This window comes from Hoplias malabaricus, chromosome 8, assembly GCF_029633855.1.
Source record: "Hoplias malabaricus isolate fHopMal1 chromosome 8, fHopMal1.hap1, whole genome shotgun sequence".
Classification (NCBI taxonomy): Eukaryota; Metazoa; Chordata; class Actinopteri; order Characiformes; family Erythrinidae; genus Hoplias; species Hoplias malabaricus.
In genome coordinates this window covers 21,630,151-21,657,308 of record NC_089807.1, presented here as the reverse complement: position 1 = coordinate 21,657,308, position 27,158 = coordinate 21,630,151, and the positions used below count along the sequence as shown (strand labels likewise).

The 27,158-nt window shown below is 37.3% G+C and overlaps 1 protein-coding gene across 2 annotated transcripts in view; it reads left to right on the top strand.

Moving 5' to 3' along the window:
* itga9 (integrin, alpha 9) overlaps window positions 1–27,158 on the top strand; it is an 87,577-nt gene that overhangs the window by 36,024 nt on the left and 24,395 nt on the right. For both annotated transcript variants that reach the window (XM_066679436.1, XM_066679435.1), the window contains exons 16-18: window positions 20,946–21,098; window positions 22,700–22,776; window positions 25,087–25,234. In XM_066679436.1, coding sequence (XP_066535533.1) covers window positions 20,946–21,098; window positions 22,700–22,776; window positions 25,087–25,234 — 378 coding nt within the window. The remainder of the gene's footprint in view (window positions 1–20,945; window positions 21,099–22,699; window positions 22,777–25,086; window positions 25,235–27,158) is intronic.

The following is a 27,158-nucleotide window of genomic DNA, read 5'->3' as shown; positions in this document are numbered from 1 at the left end:
CTGTAATCCTTAATCCAAACAGTGTTGTACTGTTGCATCATATGATGTTTATGCTTCTCTGAATGCACTTCTAAAATAATAGATAAGATAAAAGAAAACATTGCTAGGGAAACACACTCTGTTGTAACTTACTACCTCGTTGCAAACAAGAGTGTATTTGTGTAGTGTATGACTCCCAGGGTAGTTCAATGGATCTGAAATCCTAATCACCAGCCTCACTTCGCCAATGGTCTAGAAGGCAAAATTTGCCTGTGTAGCAGACTTGAAACGGCGCTGGTCACAGAAGCAGGCACACACACACCAGGGAGTGGAGATCTGGAGATTTATTCTGAATAAAACAGCATGGGGCACAGTAAGCTCATGCAGCAAATCAGCACCCTCTCTCACCCTACACCATACAGCATCCACTATGCTTCTAACAAAATCCCTAACCATATAAAACAGTTTCATATGAAGAGAATGGTATACATTGATAAGGGTTATTTTGTATCTGACCACAGATATGAGGAATTTTGTGATGCATGACGGTATTACATTAATTCACCTCATCTACTCATTAACAATGTCAAAACAAGTTCCATACAGAACTGTATAATGCTGAGCTTTCTACACAGAACTCAAAAACCCATGTGAGGAAAAGAGAAAAATAATAAAAAAATATAAATGAAATAATTACATGAATAAAATGTAATATTTTGATCGTATAGTGTTTAAATACTACATTAGTGCCCGACAGATCTCAATATTTCACATAAACTCTTATTACAATCACACAACAATGAACATACCTGAATAAAACAGCATGGGGCACAGTAAGCTCATGCAGCAAATCAGCACCCTCTCTCACCCTACACTGGTAACGCCAAAGAAATGTGACCGTGTTATACATCGCCAAATATCGTTCATATTTGACACAAAACTGACGTTCCAACATTTTCTCCTGAGATATTATATTACACGTAATAACAATTTCATTGTTTAGTGGCTTAATACTACATTTTTCAATGAAAGAGCGCAGCAAGTCTTACCCATACAGCATCCACTATGCTTCTAACGAATCCGGGGGAATACCGCTGCATGTGCTTACTTTGAGTGTTACATTAATTAAGACCCCAGCTAGAACAGGTTCAGGGGGAACCCAAAACAGTTAGGAAAATTGAACTTATTACACTTCAAGCATATATAGTGACACACAAAAAAAAAAAGAAATAAAGTTTTGGTGAAGTTTACAATAGCCATAATTAATTTAATGCAACAAACAAAATAATTATTAAAAAAATAAATAAATAAACCAATTTAATCTCAGCTACACCTGGCCAATCCATTCATTTCTCTGGCTGTTTCTCACTGCCCACATTATGCAGGCCTTACATTGCCTAGCACCAAACAATGCTAATGGAAACCAGCTGGAGCTTTGCAGAGTTCTTGGGGAGCAATACACACTCTCTGACTCCCTCCCCCGTTCTCTTTTGAAAAGTGAAAACACTGAAGCCTACTATGATGAGTAAACATCTAACAAACCCATGGCATTGATGATGGTGTCTGAGGCTAACAGATTTACTTCCTGCCTGAGTGATATTTACATTAAGATTAATGAAAGAGAACTTAAATCTGGATATTGGATATAGCATGTTTTTATTTATATATATATATATATATATATATATATATATATATATATATATATATATATATAGTGTTCCAGAATTAGTTGTCAATTAATTGTAACAACAGTATGTTTATAGTAATTTTCTGTAATGGCCTGCTATCTCAGAATTCATATTTAGATAGATATGCCATTCATAGCACAAACTGTTGGTTAATGAGCGACATTCAACACCTGCCTCAAGACAAAAGAATCTGTGTTCTCTCTCACAGATCAAAAGTAAATAGCCCAGCTGTAACTTTCACGCTTAAGAATTGAAGGCATTATGTAACTGTTTCATGTTGATCATTCAGAGCAGGTTTCTGTTGGCAAGTACTATGGAATAACATACCAGATCTCCAGATGTTATTAGTTTAGTTATTTTTAGCTAAGTAACCCTGGTAATGTGGACACTTGTACATGAACAAGAATGTTTTGATGAATACTGATGGTTTTTTACATTATAGGGAAAATACAGAGTTTGAGGGAAGGTTTTGATTGATTGAAGGGTTTGTGTTATTAGGTTATTACACATTTCAGAACTATGTATTCATTGCAGTAAAGGCACATTCAACCAGCCTATGTTTCTTATTTGAATGGAGAAATCATAAAAGAGGCAACAGCCTCCAACTCATGAAATCCGCTGCAGAAGACAGTTCCATTTCCTGTGATACAGTGTTTAGCAAATACACTCATATACATCCTTCCTGTTTCCCTCAAGTACAGGAAATGATGAGTATTTTGAAGATGAGATCTAGAAAATTATAACAAGAGCAAAAAGAAACTAGACAAACCTAGTCTTGACAGACTGCAGTTAGCCATATAGCCATTGTTACAGAGGTGTTTCTTTGTTTACATGTGTTTTTTATTATGTGAGTGTGTTCTACCGAAAATATGGAGGGCATGTAATAAATGCAGAAATTAAAAAAGGAGCCAAATTTTTGTTCATAATATATAACACCAGCTTCAGTGTTTTTCTTGTTCATTTTATTTAAAGATAAATACTAGATGATCTACCACAAAAGAACAAAGAAAACCAAGAACTTTTTGTGGATTTTAAGAATTACAATTACTTATTTCTTGAATGTAAATGGTTAGATTAAAACACAAAAGTTTAACGTGGCTGTGTGCAGCTATATGGAGTTTTGTAATTGTCTCCCTACCACTAAGACACACTAACACAAAATAAGACAAATTCAACCGTCCTCCTCTCTCTGTGAGATGTAATATGTGTGTTAATATTGCAGAGCCAAGGTTCATGCTGAAGAACTGTTTTTTTTTTTTGTTCCAGCTGGGAGCTAATTTCTCTGGCTCACAAAACCAGTTTATGTCATGGGAAACACAACAAACATTTCCAAAATTAGTTCATGAAGTGGAATCGTTCCAGTTCCTCATTGGTTGAAATGTGCTATGTGAAATATGGCTGAACTAACAGAAGGTGTAGGAACGCCACATTAAGTTCTCTCTGTGAAATATGGCGGAACTAACAGTTCCTACTCACGCATGTGCATTTATTAGGAGTCAGTCAGTCAGTAAGCAAAAATGCCTCTTCTATGTCAGCCTGGTAGGCTGTCCGGCAAATATATCCAATATGCCATTAGCAAATTGTTTTGAGGACAAATTATTAGTTATATTTTACTATAATTCTACAGAAATCACTGTATATTGGCTGTATATATTAGGATTATCAGGATCGCGAAGCAGACTGACGGAGGCGGGCGCACTTGCTAAAACACAGTATACGTTATTTAAACAAGATATAACAAAACAGGTGAGGTGAGGTTCAAGTGTCCATAATACAGGCTATAGTTGATTCTAGGACGTAGGAGCAAAGGGAACTGGCAAAAGCAGCAGGCTGGAGCCTCCTCCTCCCTGGAGTATTACCCCCTCAGGTCTGGGGAAATTTTTGGGGTGGGGTTGAGGGTAGGGGCTGTTAGCCTCAAACCTCAGGACATGGGAGGTGAGGCTAACATCAGTCCCCCTAAACCCTCAACAGCTCCAGTACGTGCTCTGCGAGCAGCACAAGCCCATGCCTCCGTGGACGTCTTCGCTGGGCGGACACACTTGCTAAAACACAGTATACTTTATTTAAACAAGATATAACAAAACAGAGATACTTCGACAGAAAGACAACAAACAGGGAGCTAACAGAGACATGGACAAAGGGAACTAAGCAGACTAAACCTAAACACGGAGTGCTAAACAGACTATACTTAAACACGGAGTGCTAAACAGACTAAACTTAAATACAGAGTGCTAAACAGACTAAACTAAAACACTGAGAGCTAAACAGGTCTAATGGGACAGACAGACTAGAGAGCTAAACAGACTAACACAAGACAGAAAGCTAAACAGACTAAAGAGGGATACAGAAAAACTAGAGATACGGACAGACTGAAGGGAGCGAAACGACAATGACAGTGGAAACGAGAAACAGCAGAGACAGACAGACTAATCCTAAACACGGAGAGCTAAAGCAAACAGGACAGACAGGCTAGAGGGCTAAACAACATGATATGGGAAATGAAACGAATGAATAGCAAGACAGACAGACTAGACTGGGTAACATGAAACAGGAAACAACGGAGGCAGACAGACTTGGAAACGACATGACCTTGGAAATGAAACGATGACAAAGGAAACAACACGACAACAGTACAAAACAAATGACCAACAGGAAGCAAGACAAGGGAACTTAAATACATTACATAGACAAGAGACAACTGAGACAGATAATGAGGGGGCCGGATTACAAACGACACTGACGAGGACACTGATGAGGAGGAGGACAAAGGCGGGACATGAGCGGAGACATGGACAATAACAAACAGAGCCATGTGCTAAGTGAGCAAATGGCAGGGAAAACAGACACGACAGGACAAGGGCGTGACAAGGATATTATCAAATAATGCAATTGTGTGATTATTGTATACCATTCCTGCATGAGATTTTAAATAGTTTTAGGTAATATAAAAAATGAAACCTACAGAAAATATCATTGACCAGTCCAAAGTTCCAAGTAAGCTGATCAATCGCACCTCATTTAAATACTGTGAATCAACCTTTTCCAAGTTCAAATATCTGTCCATAGTCAGATAAGATTACTTGGAAGCCCAATAATTATTCCAATAAAACAAATCAAAAAAGGCTATCACTGAAAAGAAGCAAAAAAGGCTGTTACTGTCCAAATTGTTCCCCTTCCATGCAGGTCATTAAGAAAAAATTATTATTAAAGGTAAATCTTAAGTCAAAAAAGTGTGTGCATCCCTGACCTACAGGAACTCTAGCAAAGAGGTTACTAAAAAAAAAAAAAACTTTACTTCCAACTGAAGTCTCGAGTTCCTCTCACCCTTGTGGCTTAGGGCATGGCCCAGGGTCAATCAAACAAATACTAATTTTTTTTAGGGACCACAGGAATTAAAGAGAAGACGTTTATATGAAACATATCCTTTTACCTTTTGCCACAGGAGTAGATAAATAAATCCTCCTGTTTTAGAACATGGAGGACACAGGATGTTAATTGGTCTATGGAAAACACAGGATAATTATTGGCCTAGATTACATTCAGCAGGGGAAATGAATTATGTACTATATCTGCATAGGAACTGTTAGAATCCCAAGCGACATGCGTCACAAATAGAGCCAAAGCATATTTTTGTGCTTTACGCATGTGTTACTGTGGTGCCGTGTGACATGTATGGCAGTTGTGAAAGGCTATGATGATTAATATAGAAGCGTATTTGGTGAGGCATGTGCCACAGGTGACAAGTCTGGTGTGCAGACCACTTACAGGTGGCAATATAATGCACACTTGAATGAAAGATGTGAAAAGCTCTGTAAAGTTCATTTGGGCTATTTCATAAGTTAATTTAACAAGATATTGTCATTTATCGCAGTAATTCTGGAGACAATAATCATTTGTCAAAATTAGCATCATCACCCAACCCTACTGTATATATTAAACTGCATGGATTAATATGTCTTTGTACATAAGAAACTCTTATGCCAAAATACTGCAGTACATTGAAAGACAACATTGTTTTGATGTAATATACTTTATTATGTGAAATGATATACACTTTAGAATCAAGTGTGATACAAAAAGAAAATATAAGACAAATTCAGTGTTGAGTTTAATTATACTCAGAGATTAAGCTAAAAAAAGACTTTTAATTGTGCAAGCAGATTTCACTGATGAACATTTCTACTAGGTTCACTTTTAATACAAACGTGCTTTGAGTTCCTGTGTACTTAGAGGTTAGATAACTTCATTGTTAAACATAAACAAAATGAGTATATTTAGCATTGAAACTTTCCTTTCATATATATATTTTCCCATAATAGGTTTGCAACATTATAGCACCCTGAAATACTTAGCTGCATAATGGCTTTCTGTGCAGTGTTGATTATAAAGCATCCATGAATGTCTAAAAAGGCATAATAAATAAATAATATATTGTGTACTATGAAGCAGTAAATTCTATTTTGCTACATGACCATGACACATGGCCTATAATATTTAGTTTGCCAATCCTAATAAAGAGTATTGTATGGGCATAAACATTAAACAGCACAGTCCTGCCAGGGCACCTCTGTTAATTTCTGCTAAACAAATACAGTTAACCCACATACAATGTTATACACAGAACCACTGCTGTGGTGCTGTTCACAGTCCTCAACTAGCCTGCTGGCCATCTGCCCACTTTGTGTTTGCCCCTTTACAGTTTTGCACGACACTGCAATTCCCCTGATGCCATTCTACTGGTTTCATTTAACTTAGGCCAAGAAAGTTGATACAATAGATCCACACTGCAAGGGGCTAATCATATCCATCTGTCTCCCATTAAACACGCTTGCCACTCCAGCAAGTATTTATAAAACACTGTAGTGGAAAAAATATTAAAACACAGAAGTTTACCCAGAATAAATGCAGTGGAAAAATGAATTGGGTCTTGTACTCCAAAATGAGCACATGTACTCCAAACTGAGCACGTGTAGTTCCAGGCAAATGTTCTGTCATCGTGGATAATTCCCAAATGCATTAATGATGTAGGGCATTTTTAAATCTGCATGGCTATGTGATTGCACAGTTCCTTCTAGAAATCAGTTCTGTGTTCAGGCACACTACCTGACTAGTGGACAATGTTTTTCTTTGTGGTAGCACATCTGTACAAGGTCATCCAGGTCATACTTTTTCCAGCCACAGAGGTGCATTATGTACACCATTACTTAAAGCTTACTTAGACCCAGGGAGAACACACCAAATTCCTCACAGGAGTTGGCTTGCACCCACAACCCCAGAACCCTGGAGCTGTGCGATAGCGACACTAACCAGTTATTGTTTTATTGGTCAGTTCAGTCCTTTTGGTAACACTTTCAATAAAGCCTATATTTATAAGCATTTTTAAATGTGGTAATACTTTGTAAAGTGTTTGGTAAACACTTTTTAAACACACTTATAAACTATAATAGTGCTTCATAATATTCTTAAATTGAGCTATTAATACTTCTACACAAGTGTCATTGTTCATTGCAGTGCCTTTTAAATAATGACCCGAAAATAAAAAAAATACAATATATATGTTTATTACTGTCACTGAGTGCTTCAAGTAAACTGACAGACAGGCAATAGCTTTACTTGAAGTACGCAATAATGGCATTTTAAACATTTATAATGTGTTTAAAATTGCTAAAATCTATCAGGTGCTTATAGGTGTCCATGTCATTATCTAAATGCATTATAATGAACAGTGACACTTGTGTAACTATATGTTTATAGACTTTGCAGGTTTTCACTTATTGTTTGCACTATATAGGGCTAAGAAAAATATTATTTATATTTGTATTTTTTTATACATAATTTGTGGAAAGTGGTTCTGTTAGGTTACACACTGCTTCAATTTAAAGCTATAAATTTCATATATAGTTAAGTCTCAAGCGACTACAGTCATACAGGAAAGAAACCATTCTGTTTTCTGTTTGCATTTTTTTTGACTTATTCATATAAAACTATATTTCCAGACACATTTTTAATCTTTGAAGTTTTCTTAAAAATATTTTAAAATCTTGTCTCGTTCTCGTGAACCCGATATCATGTCTGGTCTCGTGAGATGAGTGTCTTGTCACATCCCTACTTATGAAACATTATTGGAGTTTATATGTATGCTTGCAAAGCTATATTTCTGAGTTATAAAAAGTTAAAACTGCACTTATAAAAGCTTATAAAAATTTCAAAGTAGACAACTGGCATTTATTCATTTATCACAGAGGCCAGATTAAAAGTTTGTGTCAAATCTGCATATACTGCACTGTTGAGGAAGGTTAAAAAAATAGGAATAATAGTAAGTAGCAGTGTTTGTAGCTAAATGATGTTATCAGCTGCAGGAAACATCTGCTACAGCTCTCCTGACAAGCAACATATAGAGTACAACATATGTGTAATGCTGTAATAATAAGGACCTAAATATTAGTGTAAATTTTTACAAACCTAATCTTTACACAACTGTAAACCATATTCTAAAGAGACATTGTTCTATATCTAGATCATAACCCATCATCACATGATCATTTTGGATACATTATCATGCATCAGGAAAAAATAATATGGATAGATACCAACATTGTCCAGCTCCTATTCCAACCATTCCCAACTTTTTGTCAAAAACATTCCAATCCTTCCAATCATTTATCAAAAACCTCCAGCTGGTTCTGAGACCTTCCTTCTTACTTTTTATAAACAAACAAAAAAAATCTTCCCATTCACTTTGGCTTTAGGACATGTACGTGACCTCTAATCTGATGGACTGACAAGTATTCCTGACTGAAACTTTGCTGGTAACATTTCTTCAGGGTGAATAAGCAGTCTAAATTGCTGTAGGTTCTCCATCTGGTTAATTTATTTATCATACCATTATTGCAGGTAACACAGTCATTTTTTACCCAGATGTCATTTTGTATATCTTTGTTCCTGCTCTATAGAAATTATATCCCAGTTTTCCAAGTCCTTGAAAGATAACAAAAAATAAACACTACATGCCAAATCTCTGGACTATAAAATTTTATAAACAGTCATCCCTAACAAGATGAATGTAGAGCTTTAAAATATGTTCTTTCTTTGGGGTATAAGAGGAATCTTCCAAAATTCTTTAAAACAAGTCTGTTAGACTTGTCAAGTCTACCAAACTTTAATTGTTAACTGCTTTGGTTTTGATTCACAGTTTTGCTCACATATACAAAGATGTGAATATGTGCTCTAAAATGGAGCTTTTCTACACTGTCTGGAAAAAAAGGTACTGTCCAGGTACATTGTTGTCACTAAAGTTTCAAACATTGTAAATGTACCTTTTAAAACTACAACCTTGGTTTTAAAGTCTAGTTGTGTTCCCTAAAGGTACATTACATTCTCTACTTCAGATGGAGAGGTAGATATTTCATTTCATAATAGAACTGTGCAAAATGACAAAAATAAAACATAAGCCCTGGAGATAAAATATTGTGTATTAAATCAACATATGCCTTTGGCTCGATGTATTGTAATGATATATATATCTTATATATATATATATACCCACTGTAACATTCTTTAGGTAAACAGTAGAGACATTTATTGTTATTGTTCAAAAGAACCATGATTTTAGCACAAATATTTTTAAAAGTGCAAAACTTATGAGTGTGCATAGTAAAAAAGAAGTCAAAGCTTGATTTCTGAAGGCCTCCACAACTGATTTAAACCATGTACCCCCAACCTAACTCACTAAGCCATAGCCAAAGATGCTGCCATAAAAGGAACTGCTTTCTGTTCCCCTCCTCATATCTGTTTTTCCTCATATCTGTACTCAGAGTGTGTTGGCTGCATCCGTGTAGGAGCTCCATTGGCCAAACTGGATAAGTTTACCCCCACCACACTGCTCAAAGAACAGAAAGGGAGTGAATAGAGGGCACTAGTTTGGAATCTGGAGAATGAGTAGCAGGAGTGGTGGATTTCATTGGACAGTAATATTGAGTTCTCCGCTTTTTCACTCAACATGACACACCAGCTCCTAGGGCGAGTACAATTGTGGATTATATTTATTATTTGAGGTGCTTGAATGAGCATGACCTGTTAAAGGAGAGTATGAAAGATGTGCAACATTGATACATCATGAAAACAGGAATCAAAGGAAACAGCATTGAGTTTCAAAATTCTTTCCAACTAAAAGAGGACACTGTAGGATGCCCAGATTAATGCCAAGACATTTTTATGCACTGTAGAATTTTCCATGTGAACTATGTGTTTGGTTAAATACTCAGAAGTTGTGTGTTACTTGGCCAAGTTTTTCACTAAGTATTTGTTGAATGCTTTTTTCTCACTGTAGAAGCAACTCTTTTCTTTGGCTTTGAAGAAAAAGCATTACATTTTTTGGAAGGACTCTTCATTCCTGAAAGAACTATGTTTTTTGCTGGACCTCCTACCAGGCTGGCTTAGAAGAGGCATCTTCTCTTACTGATTGACTGACTGACTGACTGATTTCTAATGTTGAAATGCACATTCACTAATAGGAACAGAGAGAGCTTAAGATGCGCTACTACACTGTATCAAAGAACTGTAGGTTCTTCAGCGTGAACCTTGGCTGAATTATAGGAAATAAGATAGGAACATGCTCCATTTGTGCATGTTTCTGGGGCTGTGCTTGGCATGACACCATGCGCGTTCAGAATTGGAATTCGTTAGGTACCTTTCTCTGCTGTTCACAAGCTAAGCAGGATGGCTCGGAACTCAGCAACCATTACACACATATTATATCTCACAGAGAAAGGAGGACTGCTGAATCTGTATTATTTCACATGAGTGTTTGTCTTTGCCTAATGGGAAGTGATGGGGAGACATTTTGTGGCGTTAGTGTGTTCGTAAAATAATAATATAATAATATCATCTTGAACTTCACATGCTTTACTCCTGTACCATTGAATAAATAAGTAATTTTAATTCTTAAAATGGCGCAACAGGTAGTGTCGCAGTCACACCGCTCCAGGGACCTGGAGGGTGTGGGTTTGATTCCCGCTCTGGGTAACTGTGAGGAGTTGGTGTGTTGTCCACGTGGGTTCCCTCCGGGTGCTCCAGTTTCCTCCCACAGTCCAAAACCACACATTGGTAGGTGGATAGGTGACTTAAATGCCCTGTGAAGGACTGGCTTTCCAGACCTTCCAAAGGAAAGGTATGTATTTTGGACTTTCCTGTTTTTGAAATGCCAGAAACATCTCTGTGACAATGACTATATATATATATATATATATATATATATATTGCTAATGGCAGTCTGGCAAAACTAGTTTCTTTTTTTCTTGTTATTATTTATAAGTTTTCTGTCTTCTGTGCTTTATAAGACTCACCTGTGCTGTAACTTTGTGGTGGTCGAATGTTAAAAATATTTTCCCTAAGGTATTCCAGCCAGTAAATGCTTACTGTAATACAGTGTTTATGCAAGCACAGTGAGTAGCTCATAATTATAGAGGATATAACCTTTAAAATCTTCATAGAACTTATATTCTTTAGAAACTGTACAATGAATTGAGGGTATTTAGGCCTTAATGATGTTTTAATAGTAATTTATAAATAAAATTTCAAGATAGTGCTGTAAAAGTGAATTAAGCTTTGCACCTATAGGAGGAACCTAGGAACAAATGTACCAAATCTTACCTAGTCTTCCTTTAAAGGCCTCACAGACCAACACTGAATTACGGGTCAGAAAATCATTACAGTATCTGTTATTGCTGTTCCTGAACAGCTTTTCTACCAACATGGAACCGGAAATATTTCCGTTCACAAACCCAATTTGGAGCAGTTGGGAATGAATGCGCAGAACCAAAGGCGACTTCAGTACAAACTGTAACATTGTCTGTGGGCGTGTCAGGCTAAAGAAGCTCCAGAAAGAGCACTGAGCCTCAAATAAAGTGTTATTGTGCATTGTAGCTAAACAGCAATTTAAAGCGTATTATTTACATAATAGGAAATAAAACAGGAACTTTCCATTTGCAGGTTATCTGGGGCTGTGTCTAGTTTGACACAAGAGCACATCAATGTTCCATGAATCAGGAATTGAATCAGATCAAAAACCAGAGTTCTTTTGATGGAAAAGTGCTACCATTGTTATTACCTGCCAACTGCCATAAAGTCATAGCTATGTGTTTGCAGCAAGCCTTGAGGGTTATTAACCATAAGGCAAAACATGTAAAAATGGAGCAGTCAATCAGAGCACAGACAAATTGTACAGAGACCACTTTGAGAGGTGGTCTGAATTTGTGAATATGCAAAAAAAGCATGATTCTAGTCTTTTTAAATATAGAAATGGTCTAAGTATGAAAAATGTATAAACCACATAGCATAAAAAAACTGTCCCATATGTTTGTGGAGCTTATGTGGAGTGTCATCTGGAGACAATGAGTGTGTGTAAGGATCAGAAGGAGGAAAGTATTATATGTGTGCTACAGTTAAGAGGGCAAAATGGGGACATGCACCACAGATGGAGTGGGTTTGCTGCCAATTTAAATGATCAGACATTTAAATGTTAAACATTTCTGTTCCATATAGACATTATGCTCTTAACTCATTAGCTATGTGTTGGAGTATGTGTGACTCTTTCCCATGGGGAAAAAGTCCTTTAAAAGCTTAAGAGAAAAGGCTCTGTTCTGGGTGTCCAGAATCTGGAAGTGTAGCAGTTTAGGGTTTCTTTTTGGCTTAACAGATATCTTTTGGAAGGCTGTAATTTGGATTTGTTTGGAAAATTAGTTTAATACACAGGCTAATGGCTGAAAAATGAGTTTCTGCATTTGATCATGAGTTTCAGATGTACTCACAGATTTTACAACCTGAGGGATACACTGGCATGCTCTTCGTTCAGCCAAAATTGTGAAGAGGATTATCTGATAGACTGTAGTCACAAATTCAGAAACTGTAGATAATACGTTATTGCAATGGTATTAGAGGTGTGTACAACTAGGTGTTGTGTGTTGTAAATATTCTGACATGCTTAGATATATGTGTAGTGTTTAATAACTGTTACCTGTATAAAGCTGCTTAAGCCTGTACATAACAGCAGTTTAATAGTGTTTACATTGCAGCAGCACTTTGTTTAACAGGAAAGAAGATTGGAATTGTCAAGCTTTCAGTAACATTTCCACATGTGTTAGTTAAACTCAGTACCTTATATAGTGTATTTACTCAGGGAATGTTGGTCCTACTTAATCATCATAAATGTACAGACACTGAATGACATCTAATTATCACTGTTATTTTCTTATTAGCAGTTTTTCACCTGAATATAATTTGACATAGTGCATTTGTCATAGTCATATTAGCACCACAGCTCTGGTTTGGTTAAGATCTGTGGGAGACCCAGACAGGATTCTAGAGTCTTATGAACACATGCATGAGATATATACGTATGAAGATGTTTAACCACTGCTTCAACTTAGTGTTTACATAAAAATGGAAAGTACATTAAGGGCTTTGTTATTGTGTATACCTAAGCATATTTAGAGCAAGTAGACAACTGTCAGTCACACTTTTTTATTCAAGTGAGTAGTAAAAATAGTAAACATAGTGTAAAGTGTAATAATATTGTAAACTTGAGCTTATCACAATTACATTTGACCACCTCCCCTAATACAAAACTGTTACAAGGAGAGCATTGAGAAAAATGGAGCAAGGCGGTCTTATTAAAAGCACATACCCAGCAATGCCTATAAATAATGATGGATCAGGTTTTTTTCAGAGACTGATAATACATGGTGTGGTTGAGCAAAATATAATTTAGATGTATATTTTCTGGTATCTGTCAGTGGTCACTACTGAATATTTTTTAATCTTGAAGAATTTGAAGAATTCCATGTTTCCATTTGAAAAATTCCATGTATTTGGAGTGGTTTTCCAGGCAGGGATTAAACCTAGTCCTGGACTACACAGTATTTTGAATCGGAATTTTCCATTGAAAGGAGGATATAGTCCAGGATTAGGCTTGATTCGTCTGGGAAAATAGCTCATAATATGTCTAAACTTAATGTCTATTGGTTCAAGTTAATATAATCTACAGATCTTGGGGCAATTTTCCACCTCAATCTTTAAGGTAGTTATGATTATAAAACTGTATTATTTATAGAGATGATTTTGTTGGTTCTAGACAAATTTGTTCTCAAGCAACTCTAATGTACAAAAATGATTTCAAAGCAGTTTGTGGGCAGCTTTGTGTGACCAGTTGCTCACTGTGATATGTGCATGTGTGAAGCAGACTGACCTCATCCATGTGAGAACAGGGAGCTAACATCAGCCAAGCATGATCTGAGCATGCCTCACTGACATCATCATAGCCCCCTCCCTCTGCATGAGTGAAACAGTCCTGGCATGAGCTCTAATGTTGTCTGGCCATTTTGTTTCTTCCAGATAGGCTAAAACAGTTTCAGTAGATCAAATCCTGCCTTGATTCCTAGTGTTAATAAAGCAAGCCATAACATTATCTGCCTCACCTTCCCTCTCACAAGCGTAGGGGTTAAACTGAACGGCATAGGAGTAGTAAATGTATTTGGCTCCATTTCTGTCCGTATTTGGAGGGAAGCTGTACTCTGATTTATTGATGATTAATGCTAATTCAATTTCCTTTGCGTTTAACACCACATTATGTCTTTAACTACTGCCTTATCTATCATGCAGTCAGCTCTACTATTTATCCTTGGCCTCATGTTCAAAGCATGAGGTCACTCTTAATGATCCTCATATGAGGGATAATTGACCTAGTAAGTGTGGGAATGAACAGACACCAACACTTTATAATACCCTGCATTCTACACTTTCATTACTAAATGTTTTTGAATGCACATAATAGTGCTGAATGAGAACTTTATATGATACCCACAAATCAGAATGTCTCCAAATGCAATAAAACAAAGTCACAAAGTCAAAAATATCACAGGAATTAAAGAGAATTCCGCAATGTGATAAGTAAAAGGATGTATTACAAAAATGAGGCAAAAGTAAATAATATACTATACAGTTGAGTAAAATGAACATAAAATAAGCAAATGACATAGCATCTATTTTGCTATGTGTACCACAAATCGAACAAGCTCTCTGTAAATTGTTTTTGATCCTTGCTACAAGAGCCTGAGTAGCTCTTTGCAAGCTAAAATTGTAACTTAAACATTCAGTATTATCTTATATATTCTCTGACTTGACATTGCATATGCTTCCAGGCTCACATTAATTCAAGTATGAAAAAAACATAAAACAAACAAACAAAAAAAATGATATGGACAAAATATTGTATAGAAAGGCAGCATACTGTAAACTGTGAAAACACAAGCTTACCTGACATGACAACAAGACACAGGAATACAGCATACACTACCCATGGCCGAAGCTTACGTTATTAGCTAAGATATTAAACAACAGTCGAAAGTGAAAAATGTCATAGTGTCAGGAGCGAGGGGCGGATTGAGGGAGGCGGACGCACTCGCTAAAACACAGCTTTTAATAAAGGAAAACAACAAAACAGAGACCTTAACAAAACGAAAACAAACAGGGAGCTAACCAGGCTAAACTAAACAAGGGGAGCTAAACAGGGCAAACGGGACTGACAGACTAAAGACAAAACGAAGGAACGAGAGAGGAAAAGAAACTACGACACGAAACAACGACTAGGGAAACAGACACGGAGAAACTGTGGAGACAGACGGACAGACTCGAAAACACGACCGACTAGACATGAGAAAAGAGAAAAGAGAAATGTACGACAAACAGGACGTGACACAAGAGGGCTTAAATACAGACACAAACGAGACACACCTGGACAGATAACGAGGACGGGCTGACACATGACACGGACGAGGAGGCGGGACGAGGGCGGAGACAAGGATATAAACAAAACATAGCCATGTGCGAATAAAGCACATGGCGGGGACAACAGACTGACGGGACGAAGGCGTGACACATAGCCATACTCCATTTCTATTGGATGTGTTTAAAGGGAATTTATTATCGCTGTTCAAAGGAAAACATGTATCTCCAAAAAAGTATATTTCCAGGAGAAATGAATACCTTAAATTTCAGTAGAGGTCAATGTAAAAAAATATTTTATACCAAGTAATTTTGTAGCATTTCTATTGGTCCATTCATAATGAAATTTTCACACAACATGAAGGACAGCTGCTGTGTTCAAATGATATAAACTAAAAACTCACAAAAAAATTATATTATTATATAAAAAAATATTCATGGACAGTGATCATATGAAAAATTATTTTCAATGTGCATGACCAAATTAATCTGGGAGTCTCATAACATCCAACAAACTGAAATAAAACAGGACACAGTCAGCTGTGTTTTACATAGATAACAGGCACTTCCATGATGTCTCAGTTCCTCATCTGTGTTGATAAAACAAAGTGAAAGTGACCCAGTGTCACTTTTTTTCATTGCTCCTCACTCCTGGGCACCTCTTGTTTTGAGTAAACAGTCTGGTTCCAAAACAAGTATTTCTGAACAGGGCTGTTTAGGTTAAGAACAGTGCTGTGTTGTTTGATCTTTGAGGTACATTGAGCAAAGCCTTATTAAAACTCCAGGTAAAACCTACCACGAATGACTGGGCACGAGGCAGGATCAGCCCCTACATGGGGTGCCAGTCCATCATAGGATATCACACACTCACACCTACCAATGTCTGTTTTGGATTGTGAGAGGAAACCCAAAAAATATGATTCATATTTTTACACTTAAGCTGTGTTTTGTTTTTGTTTTTATTTTAAAAAGGCTGTAACTTATGACCTGAGAATGTGTACAGTTAAAGCTGAATCTGTCAGTGAATGTTTTGCTAGTCTAAATGGAAACAATGGGTGAAAACAGAGCCCACTCCAGCTAAACACATTTCAAACAATGAGGGCTTTTGGCAACAGAGTTGCCTGTTTGGCTTGTGCGTGCTGATGTATATGAGTGGCATGTAAAGAACAGTTGTTTGGGGGCCTGTTTCACTGGGCCAATTAAAAGCAAAAAGCTGTTAACACCAGTAGCTCCCCAGGCTCGGCTGCAGCTCGGGCTAATCTCAGTTCTAAAAATAAACTGGTTTATAGTGGAACAAGCGATGGAGTGAAGGGATGGTTGTGGTGGAGGAGATGGGAGCCAGGGTGTGGGCAACGGGGAACATTATTAACCTACTAATAAAAACTTGAGCCAGAACACAGATATGACCTCTATTATATCCTCATGAGGAGCAAACTGCTTTTCTTACTGCTGAGTTTACAAATGTCTCAGATTTGCAGTGGCTGTATTATTGCAGCAGATTGGCATGTCTGAACCATTGCAAAGAGGTGTAGATACATAATGAACCATACACATGCTTGTTTTTACTGGCTAAAAAGGGATCATTCATGCACTTCTATTCTCATGTGGCCTAGTGAAATGGCACATAGACTCCTGGAGTCCTAGGCTGAAGTTTGGATGTCGATCCTCTAGTCTTAAATGACCCCCAGGGCATAACCTTCAACCATAACCTTGAATGCACTGATCCTTGCACTGTTCTTTTCATAACTGATTAACTCCTGTAAAAACACACTTTGTAAGAAAAAACGCTTCACATAAATGCCTTTACACAGAGTGTTCTCATATGATGGGGCTTATATTTATGTATGTATGTATATATTTATTTATTTATCAGATTTCTATTAATATGTTCACATTGTTAGGCTTTAGTTTTTTCTTCTACCTATTTTTTATTGTTGTGTCTTGCTATACCTAACCTGCTGTAACATTGTAAATTTTCATCATGATGTCACGCCCTCATCCTGTCACTTCTGTTTTCCCTGCCATGTGCTCTTTCAGCACATGGCTCTGTTTGTTGTTGTCCATGTCTCCGCCCTTGTCCCGCCTTTGTTCCGCATCCTTGTCTGCCGTCCTCGTTATCTGTTTCAGGTGTGTCTCGACTATTCATGTATTTAAGCTCCCTTATGTCACTTCCGTGTATCGGTCATTTGTGTTGTTTCTTTCCCAGTCAAGTCGTTTCATTGTCTTTCCACGTCATGTCGTTTTGTTTCCTAGTCATGTCGTTTTGTGTCTTTCTCTTACCAAGTCATGTCGTGTTGATTCTCTCCCACTCCAAGTCAAGTCGTTTTGTTTCCTAGTAGTTTCGTTTTGTTTCCTATTCAAATCGTGTTGTTTCTTTGTTTTGTTATATTAAAGTATCTGTGTTTTAGCAAGTGTGTCCGCCTCCGTCAGTCCGCCACGTGATTCGTGACACATGACTTTTAACATTTCCCCCAACGTGGAACAGGCTGCGTTCTGGTTCGCAAACCTAATTTTGAACAGCAACATTTCCACCAACAAAAAGAGGTTTACAATTGATTCAGAATTGATTATTTTGATTATGTTATGTCTCCACTGTGTGTTCATGTACTGTCCCTTTAAAACCATGCTTCCAAGATGTAGTCATGTGATTCTGCCACATGGAAGCAACCTAAATGCCAAGGCAGACCAAGCGACTCGAGCAGCTCATACCAAAGACAAACATACCGTCTGTGGTTTGGATGTGCTGTGTTTTGATGTAAACACTGAGAAATACATAAATTAACAGTGTTCAAAAAACAAGACAGGAACAAGCTCCCAGCAACATTACAAAAAAAAAATCCCAGCTTTAATACAGGACCAGATTTATAGTACAAGCCTCATCACTGAACTATGAGGGTCAAAAATACAAAAACAACATAATCGTTCATTAATCATAATTATGGTAAAATGGGCATTTAATCATGATATTGGTTTGTGCTCATATCACCCCACACTAACGACATGAAGAGCATGTGTAGTCTTCTTATTGCAATAAGTTGGTCCATGTTTGCTTTTTTGGACTAAAACTTCTGTAAAAACAGATCAAATGCCTGCAGGTAGTCTATATGCTCTGCCATCCTCTAACTTCTGTTTACTGCCCCTTTGCCACTTTTTACTCCCTTTGTTGATGATGTATTCTGTGACGTATCTTCGTTTCCATTAAACATAGGCTCGTTCGCTGAAAAGCACCAAGGATCTTGTAAGTCAGTATGGAACCAGTTTAAGAACTAGAGTTATTTTGGTAGAAAAGGGCTATTTAAGGATTACCTTATCTTATCAGGGCAATTTTGGAACAATAGAAAACCGATAATTTCACTTTCAGTCCTTGATCCAGGAAATACCATTGTCTGCTACTCTGTTTATCACAGATAACATTATACTTTTACTTTTTTTTTAACCCATATTCAGTTAATTGTTTTTCTTCATTCACTTTTTCATCATATTTTGTTCTGTAAAATTACTTCACACCTGTTTTTTTTTCTTAGTTTAACTTCATCTTGGCACTCTCACATAAATGTCTGAGTCTAATTACAGCTCTGGACTCAGAACTTGAACAAATACGATGTTAAACACTCACTCCTGGGCACCACAAATTTGGAGTAAACAGAGGCTGATTCTTAACAAGCACTGAAACCAGTGGTACTGAATAGGGCTGTTTAGACATGGTACAAATGTTGCTGTGTTGTTTGACGTTGTTTGATCCTTGTGGTATTTTGACTAATGCATTTCACAAAGGTTTTATTAAGACCCCAGGGTCATAATTAAGTACTAACTTGGAAAAGTGGTAGAATAAGTCCCTTTTTGAATGAAGGAGTATATTCAGGATTTTTTTTGGGTGGTGGGGGTATAGGTGGAGGTTAAACAAAGATTTTAGCAGTAATTATGTGTTTTATTTACTTCTAATTCTCACCCTGATAGGATTTTGTTGACACAGGCTTTCAATGACTTCCTCTATATTCTCAGTCTGCTGTATTTCTAACTGTGAAAAACTGTCAGGTCTTTTAGAATTGTGACTGAAGTTCTACTAAACTTGTGGAGAATATAAAAAGCTGCTGTGTTCAAATGATGTAATACACTGCAAATCAACAAAAATGGATGATATATTAAATAAGAAGAGGTTGACGCTAATATCAGGAAATTGTTTATTCTTATTTGTATACAAGCAAATGGGCATTGTACCATCCTAGTATACTTAACAGTATCTAAAGTGGTAGTGTTTAGAAATTCATAATCCTCAAATATTTGTCCATTAACAAATACTTTTTTATAACAAACAAACGTATTGTTTGCTTGATATTAATCACTTAGGAAATTTATATTTAGTAGAGAAATTTATCTTTAATCAAGTTTTTTATGCCATAGTTCTATCATCATGCATAGACTCCAGACTCTCAGGGGATTGTAGAGGATTCTGAGCTCAGTGTCTGTTGTGTCCTGATATGTTCAAAATGCTCTGTGTAACCACTGCTGAGGAAAGGGATGGGTGGGTGGATAGAGGAAGAGCAGGCGATAAAACTTAAAAAGAAGTTGTTGGGGGTGGGAGGGAACTAGGTAGAGGCAGCTGGATCTATGACAGCAACCGGAAAAGACCCATGTTTACAGAAAGGGCTTGACTTTGCATTAGCAGACACCAGTGATGCTGAGTTGGGTTTTTTTTTTTTTTTGCCTTTTTATCTTTGTAGCAGAAGACAATGAGATGAAAGCAAATCTCAGCAGGCCACATCAAAGGGATGAGTGATGTTTAATGGGCAGAGGAGCAGAAAAGGTCTTCTTTTCCCATCATCAGTAATCCTTAATGAACATGGGGTTTTAATCCTGTTCAGTATTTTTTTTGAGTGTTTCCAAGTCATGTGCCAAGGGAAACTCTCCTCTTCTGGATTCATCTTGCCTCACCAGACTAACGGTTCCTGAAATGTGGCTGGAGGGATCTTGCCAGGCATTTTTTTTCCATCTGACCTATTGGTAGCCCTTGGTGGCCAACTTTATTGGCACACAGCTTAATACTCTGCTAGCTTTTTAGTCAAGCAGAGACTAGAGTATTATAACTTCTTAGACTTTTCTCCAGATGTAAAGCTTTTTAACCTGTGGCAACAGAGTAATTGATATATAGTAGCTATTACCAGGTCTGTTAGAAATCTGGCTTTGTGTGTAGAGAAACACAAAAACAGCATGAATTGTATAATTCATGATGAGGTCTAATGTGTCTGTGTTGCCCTGTGAAGGACTGGCGTCCCCTCCAGGGTGTATTCCCGCCTTGCGCCCGATGATTCCAGGTAGGCTCTGGACCCCCCGCGACCCTAAATTGGATAAGCGGCTACAGATAATGGATGGATGGATGATGAGGTCTATTTAAAGTTACAGCTGATTGAAAATTTTCTGTTGTGGATGTTATGGTTTTTGTAACTTGGTGGATACTTTGCCATACATTTTGACATGTGCCTTTGTTTCTTTCCACAGAAAGAGGTAAAGGATGTATTTGCAGCCATCTCTTTTGAAGCATTGTACAGCCTGGGCAAGCATGTGCTGGACGGGCATCATGAGCATGACCTTGCTTCTCTCTCTCCCGTTCTGCGATGGAAAAAGGGAGAAAAGATCAGAGCCAGGAATGAGGTTCGATTACACTGGCCATCCATTTGTTTAAGCTATTTAAAAGCTTAGTTAATCCCATGTGTTATAAAATATATAACACTTTTATTACGGATACCCAATGACTTCTGCTCAGTCTAACACTCTTGAGAAGAGTGCACTGATCAACCATAATATTATGACCACCTCCTTGTTTCTACACATTTCTTGCAACGCTCTCTTGCTTGCTAACTTGCTAACTAGCTAACTAACTAAGGCCACAGTGTTTATACAATTTAACCAGTTTTAGCGGAGGTGCTCTAATTTCAGGCACAAAGCTGACTAAATGAACTGCGCCTCGCTTTGTTGCAAGTGTATTGTTTTAGCATGTTAAGCTGTTTATGACTAAGTTTTAGACTTCATTTGCACATAGACTTTTATGTTGATGAGCCTGCATACAGGTGGAATGGGGACAGCATTGTTCTTACTGCTGGAGCCTGAATGTGGTGGAGCCTTGCCCTTATCGGTAATCACATTTATCCAAAAATATCACAATCTCAAAATTTGAAACTGAATATATCTCAAATTAACAATATCTGAATACCCGAATATTTGGGTCCTGCCATATTGTTCAGCAAATCAGCTCTCAGCGCCTGCTGTAAAAATTATATCTGCTCGCAGTCATTCGCTAACTTGTGCGTTACACTGAGCCACTAAGGGCACAGAGTGTAAACAAATCAGAGCTTCTTTGAGGTGTAAAGCTGACAAACTGAAATGTAGCTTTCCGTGCTTCGTTGTAAGTAGGTTTCTGTAGCGTGTTAGGCTGTTTTAGGCTTTGTTCAAGACTTTTATGTTGACAAGGCTGAATACGAATATCCGAATCTCAAAATTGTCTCAGCCCTAGTAAACCTGCTATGTAGTGGTCCTGTGGTGGTCCTGACCATTGAAGAACAGGGTGAAGGGCAGCAAGCAAAGTTTGCAGAGCAAGAGATGAACTACAGTCTGTAAATGTAGAACTACAAAGTGCAACTCTGATTAGTGAAGCTTAGAACAGACCATAAGTGCTTAACCAATCTAGTTTATTTTATAGCTAATTTAAAAGTTATACATGGCACTGGTTTCACAATTGCTTAGCAATCTGTGAAGTTTTCATTTTCTGCACATTCTGGTTTACGTTACCTCATGATAATGGTGATTCACTTTCCTTAAGAACAATGTGAGTGGCTGATGAGTTTAATTGTGCAAAGCCTATCTCTTTCCTTGTGTTTGCTCACAAGTTTTAGCTTTCTCGGTTATATCCAGTTTCTCTGGATGTAACCATTTATGCACATCTTTGATCTACTAGAAAAGCATTTAAACCTGTTATTCTTACCATGCACAGTTTGTCTGTACTTGTGAAATTTTAAGGGTGTCAAATTCGTACTTTACATTCTTACAGATTTTAATTATAATTGAAAAACATTTCTGTGAACTTCATCCTTAAGAATGATGAGTGTGCTTCTCCCATAATCAGAAAAAAATGCCTATGTACTTCCCAACATAGTGTCTAAATCCTTACACAACAGTGCCCTCTAGTATATGATTCTTCTTTTATAACACTAAAATTAAAAGTGCAAACATCCTGTTCTGTTTTTGTCTTATCACAGACATTGTTTGAGAAGAACTGCCTGTCAGATGACTGTGCTGCTGACCTTATGCTGCAAGGGGAACTGCTTCTCTCTGGGTAAGCCATCTGCCAATTCTTCCCCTCAGTTCCTTCATACTTTCATTCAGTGCCTTGACGTCTTAAAGTTTGAGTGGATGGTGAGACTACTGTGAATACTGGAGCCCTGACACATGCTTGGCATGCACCGGCTGTGGGTGTCATCCATCTTCCAGCTTTTAATGAGAACTCAGAGTTTGGGCTTTTTTGTCTATTTGGCTCAAATATTTCCCTAACATGAAGGGCTGAAGTCATGTGTAGCTTACACACGTTCATTCAGCTAGACATTGTTTTGTTTAAACAGAGCTGTAGATGATAGACTTCACCTGTTTATGATTCAGAAAGAAAAGGAGGCTAATGTACAACTGGCATAGGTATAGCATGATCATTTTTACTAGTCATCTGTTTTTTTTTCTAGACAGATCTGCAGTCTGCAAAATTACTTATGTATACTGTAAGCTTTTATAGCCATATATATTAGAATTATATTCAGTTATGCTTTAATTGGCTATTCACACCGCCTTGTGAACGAGTTTTTTTATCAGCCAGTGAGAATCAGATATTTATTTAACTCTATTTGAAATATAAAAAACAGTTACATTCTCTGATGGTATAAATCTACTGCTGAAAATGTGATCTTTTTACTTTTATTTATTTATTATTCTTTTTAATGTTTTATACTTCAAGATAATGCTCAATATTTATTGTGAAATTACATGTTTCAGTAATGGTGATATTTTTAAACGTATTTCAGTATACATTATTCATAGCGTCTGTCACTGACTAACAGTCAATACAGGGTGCTGTCTTCAGTTCAGTGTCTCCTCTGAGTTTTTCTGAGCTTCGGCGGCTCACACTCCCTCCTCCTCCTTCCACCCCCCACTGCAGTTGAATTTGAAAAGGTGCGATGGACATTTAAAAGAAACTGAAGGGTCGTTCTCACTAGAAAAGAGCGTATGTGTGTGCGCGTGTGCGCGTGTGTGCGTGTGTGTGTGTGTGTGAGAGTTTATCATTTAAAAGTGCAGAGCGCCAGTCATTTCAAATTAAGTCATCCACCTGACATCTCACAAAGTTCTAAAGCAGCGGTGGCAGTATTTTATACAGCAGTTCTCCCAGCTATATTCAAATGGGTGTATTTTTTGTGTTTTGTGTTTTTTTTTTTTTGAGTGGGTGGTTTGGGGTGGGTTTAGCCTCTGAACTTTAAAATAATTTACATAAACAGGGTAATATTGATTTTGCTGTAAGAATTATGTAAAGTAAAAAAATATAAGAATAAAAAAAGGTTGTAGATAAAATATAAAAAGTTGGTGAGTTATAAAATATTATATGACTTTATAGGTGGTTTCGTTGATTTTGCAAATTAATTTTTCTGTGATTTGAAGGTGCAGTCTTGGCAGTCAAGGCATTCTTAGCAGTTTTTCTGTGGCTTTCATATGTTTTGTTTGAAGTGGGTTTGCTGTTACATTTACCTCCCCTCCTTTAATTGGAACTCACACTCTCCCTTCTCACACAGTCACCTTTAACAAATTGCTTTAGAAAGTGTGGCGGCACGGTGGCGCAGCAGGTAGTGTCGCAGTCACACAGCTCCAGGGGCCTGGAGGTTGTGGGTTCGATTCCCGCTCCGGGTGACTGTCTGTGAGGAGTTGGTGTGTTCTCCCCGTGTCCGTGTGGGTTTCCTCCGGGTGCTCCGGTTTCCTCCCAAAGTCCAAAAACACACGTTGCAGGTGGATTGGCGACTCGAAAGTGTCCGTAGGTGTGAGTGAATGTGTGTGTGTCTGTGTTGCCCTGTGAAGGACTGGCGTCCCCTCCAGGGTGTATTCCCGCCTTGCGCCCAATGATTCCAGGTAGGCTCTGGACCCCCCGCGACCCTAAATTGGATAAGCGGTTACAGATAATGGATGGATTTAGAAAGTGTGCTATTTAGTGCTTTACACAATTCTAATGTAATATTCATTTCATTGTTGCTGTAGTGTATGAAAAACTCTTCCTAAAAGTCAGGCAGAAATACCAGTCTGGAATAGCTGTTTCTAAATGTTGTTAATGTTTTTATTTTTATTTTTTTCTGTTAGTCACAGTCCCATATTAGTTTACAGCTAATAGTGGGTGTTAGTTGAAGTCTTCTATTTACGTAGCCATGGTAGCTATTCTGACATAACTAGAGAATAGCAGAACAGAAGGAAACATGATTTTGAGTTCTGCATCTATAATGCTAATAGCACATTGAGATGGCTGAACGTGAATATATATTTGAGTGAATATTATTATATTCTTTTAAGACTGTCTAAAGATTAACTTGCCCTCTCATTCTTTTCTGATTATATTTCTTCTCAGACAATATAGCAGACCTCATCTTGCCTTGGGAGGAGTGAAAAATGTCTCACTTAATTTAAACATTTCAAATGCTGGGGATGATGCCTATGACACCAACATCTACTTACATTTTTCCAAAGACGTTCATTACATCAACTATCTTCAGAGGGTGAGTGACTACTGCACACAAATGTATAAATAAAAAAAAAAAGATGGCACGTCTCTTAAAGGCAGCAGAGTGTCTGGGAAAAAAATAAAGTGCCAGAAACGAGAGGGACTGCAGATTTACTGATAAGGCTTGGAGAAGAAACTGAATATTGTCCTATCTCAGCCTTAGGGAGCATCTCTAAAGTTGACCGGTATATCTCCTGCAGCTTCCTAAAGATGTTTTCTTTTCTTCCAGAATGCATTCTGCCATTATCAGTAGCATGTAGTAGAACATTTCCTCCAATTTCCCTTGAAGGGGTTGTGAAGTAATCCTTGTGAGACATTGAACAGACTTCTTTCTTAGACTCTAACAATATATGGATATCCCTTCAGACAGGAAACAGAAAAGTAGGTTTGAGATCAATTCTGGTTCGGATTAGTGTTAGTTAGCTCAGATACGTTTCATCTGTCTAGAGACTTGGCGGTATTAAAAAACATAGTTTAGGTTTTCATAGAATTATTTGTTGTTTAAAAAAGATTAAAGGGACAGAATTTAATATACACTGAAATAAAGTAGAATAACATGTACTCATTCTCAAATGTTTATATTTTCATGTAGATTATAAAAATTCAAGCATCCCCACGACATGAAAAAGGAAGTTTTTTTAGTATGTTTGAATTGATCTTGTTAACTCTGGCATTCATTAACTTATTTTAGCCATTTGAACACATTGTTGTCTTTTTAATCAGAATTACCCTCCCACTCCACTAATTTTAAAATATTTCCATAGTGCTAAATATAATTGGCCAATTTGCTTATCTGCTACAATATTTAAAGAACACTTATTAAAGCAGGATATATATGTCTGCCATACAACCTCCACCAGTCCAAAAGCTGATAAAGCATTAGGAGAGTCTGAACAATATTGAGACTAGGTGTAGGAGTTAGCACTGTGTTTACTGTTGTATTACTGTAGGTGCAATAAGACCTCTAATTTCGGCACCGAGTCAGCAGTGTTGATATAACCAGTTCTCACTCGGTGGAGGGCAGGCATGTCCCTTGGGGACTCTCTACCCCCCTCTGCCGGGCCATGTGTAAATTTTTATGCTCCTCTTTTTTTTTTAACTGGGTTCCATTCTCTCTCACTCTGCTTTCCTTGACAACTTAACCATGTGCTGGACTGGAATTGCACCAGCCTGTTTGTTTCAGAAGCTCTTGCATGGCTATTTGAGTCTACTTAGGGCCACTGTTATGTAGGCACACACACAGTGGGCTATAATTGGAGGCAGAGGTCATATTTTCCTTCCCTTCAGTTAAAAAACGTTACAAGGGAAGTGCCATATTACTGATGAAAAAGAAACTAAATACTTCCCAGTGAGACTAAGGTGTTACATATGAAGAAGATGTGATAATTTATTTGTCCTCTTGGGGATACAGAAACTCTGCATTTAACCCATCCATATCATGACCACACACACACTTTCATGAGATATTCTCTCTCTCTCTCTCTCTCTCTCTCTCTCTCTCTCTCTCTCTCTCTCTCTCTCTCTCTCACATTCACAAATGCAAGCAGGGGTATCAATAAGCATACAACCAGAGCAGCTAGTTACAGTGCACATGAGGAGTATGAGGAATAATTGTGATTGAAAATTTAGAGAACGTAACAAAACCTAATGAAAACTTTGAAAAAAAAAAAGTTAATAAACAGATAATAATATGTATTAATTTAATAACCTACATATTTCCAGGCATGTCTTTAATGATTTTGTAACCCTCTGTTCAAATAAGAAGCCATTTGGGGCAAGGCTGTATTTGGATTAAAAAAAAGTTTGTGAAATTCATTGCAAAATGGTTTTATTTAGCTAAAGTTTATGAGATAAGATCTCAGAAGGGAAAATAATTTAATGACACGCACGTTTTCACTTGTGCCTAAAAATCATTGCAA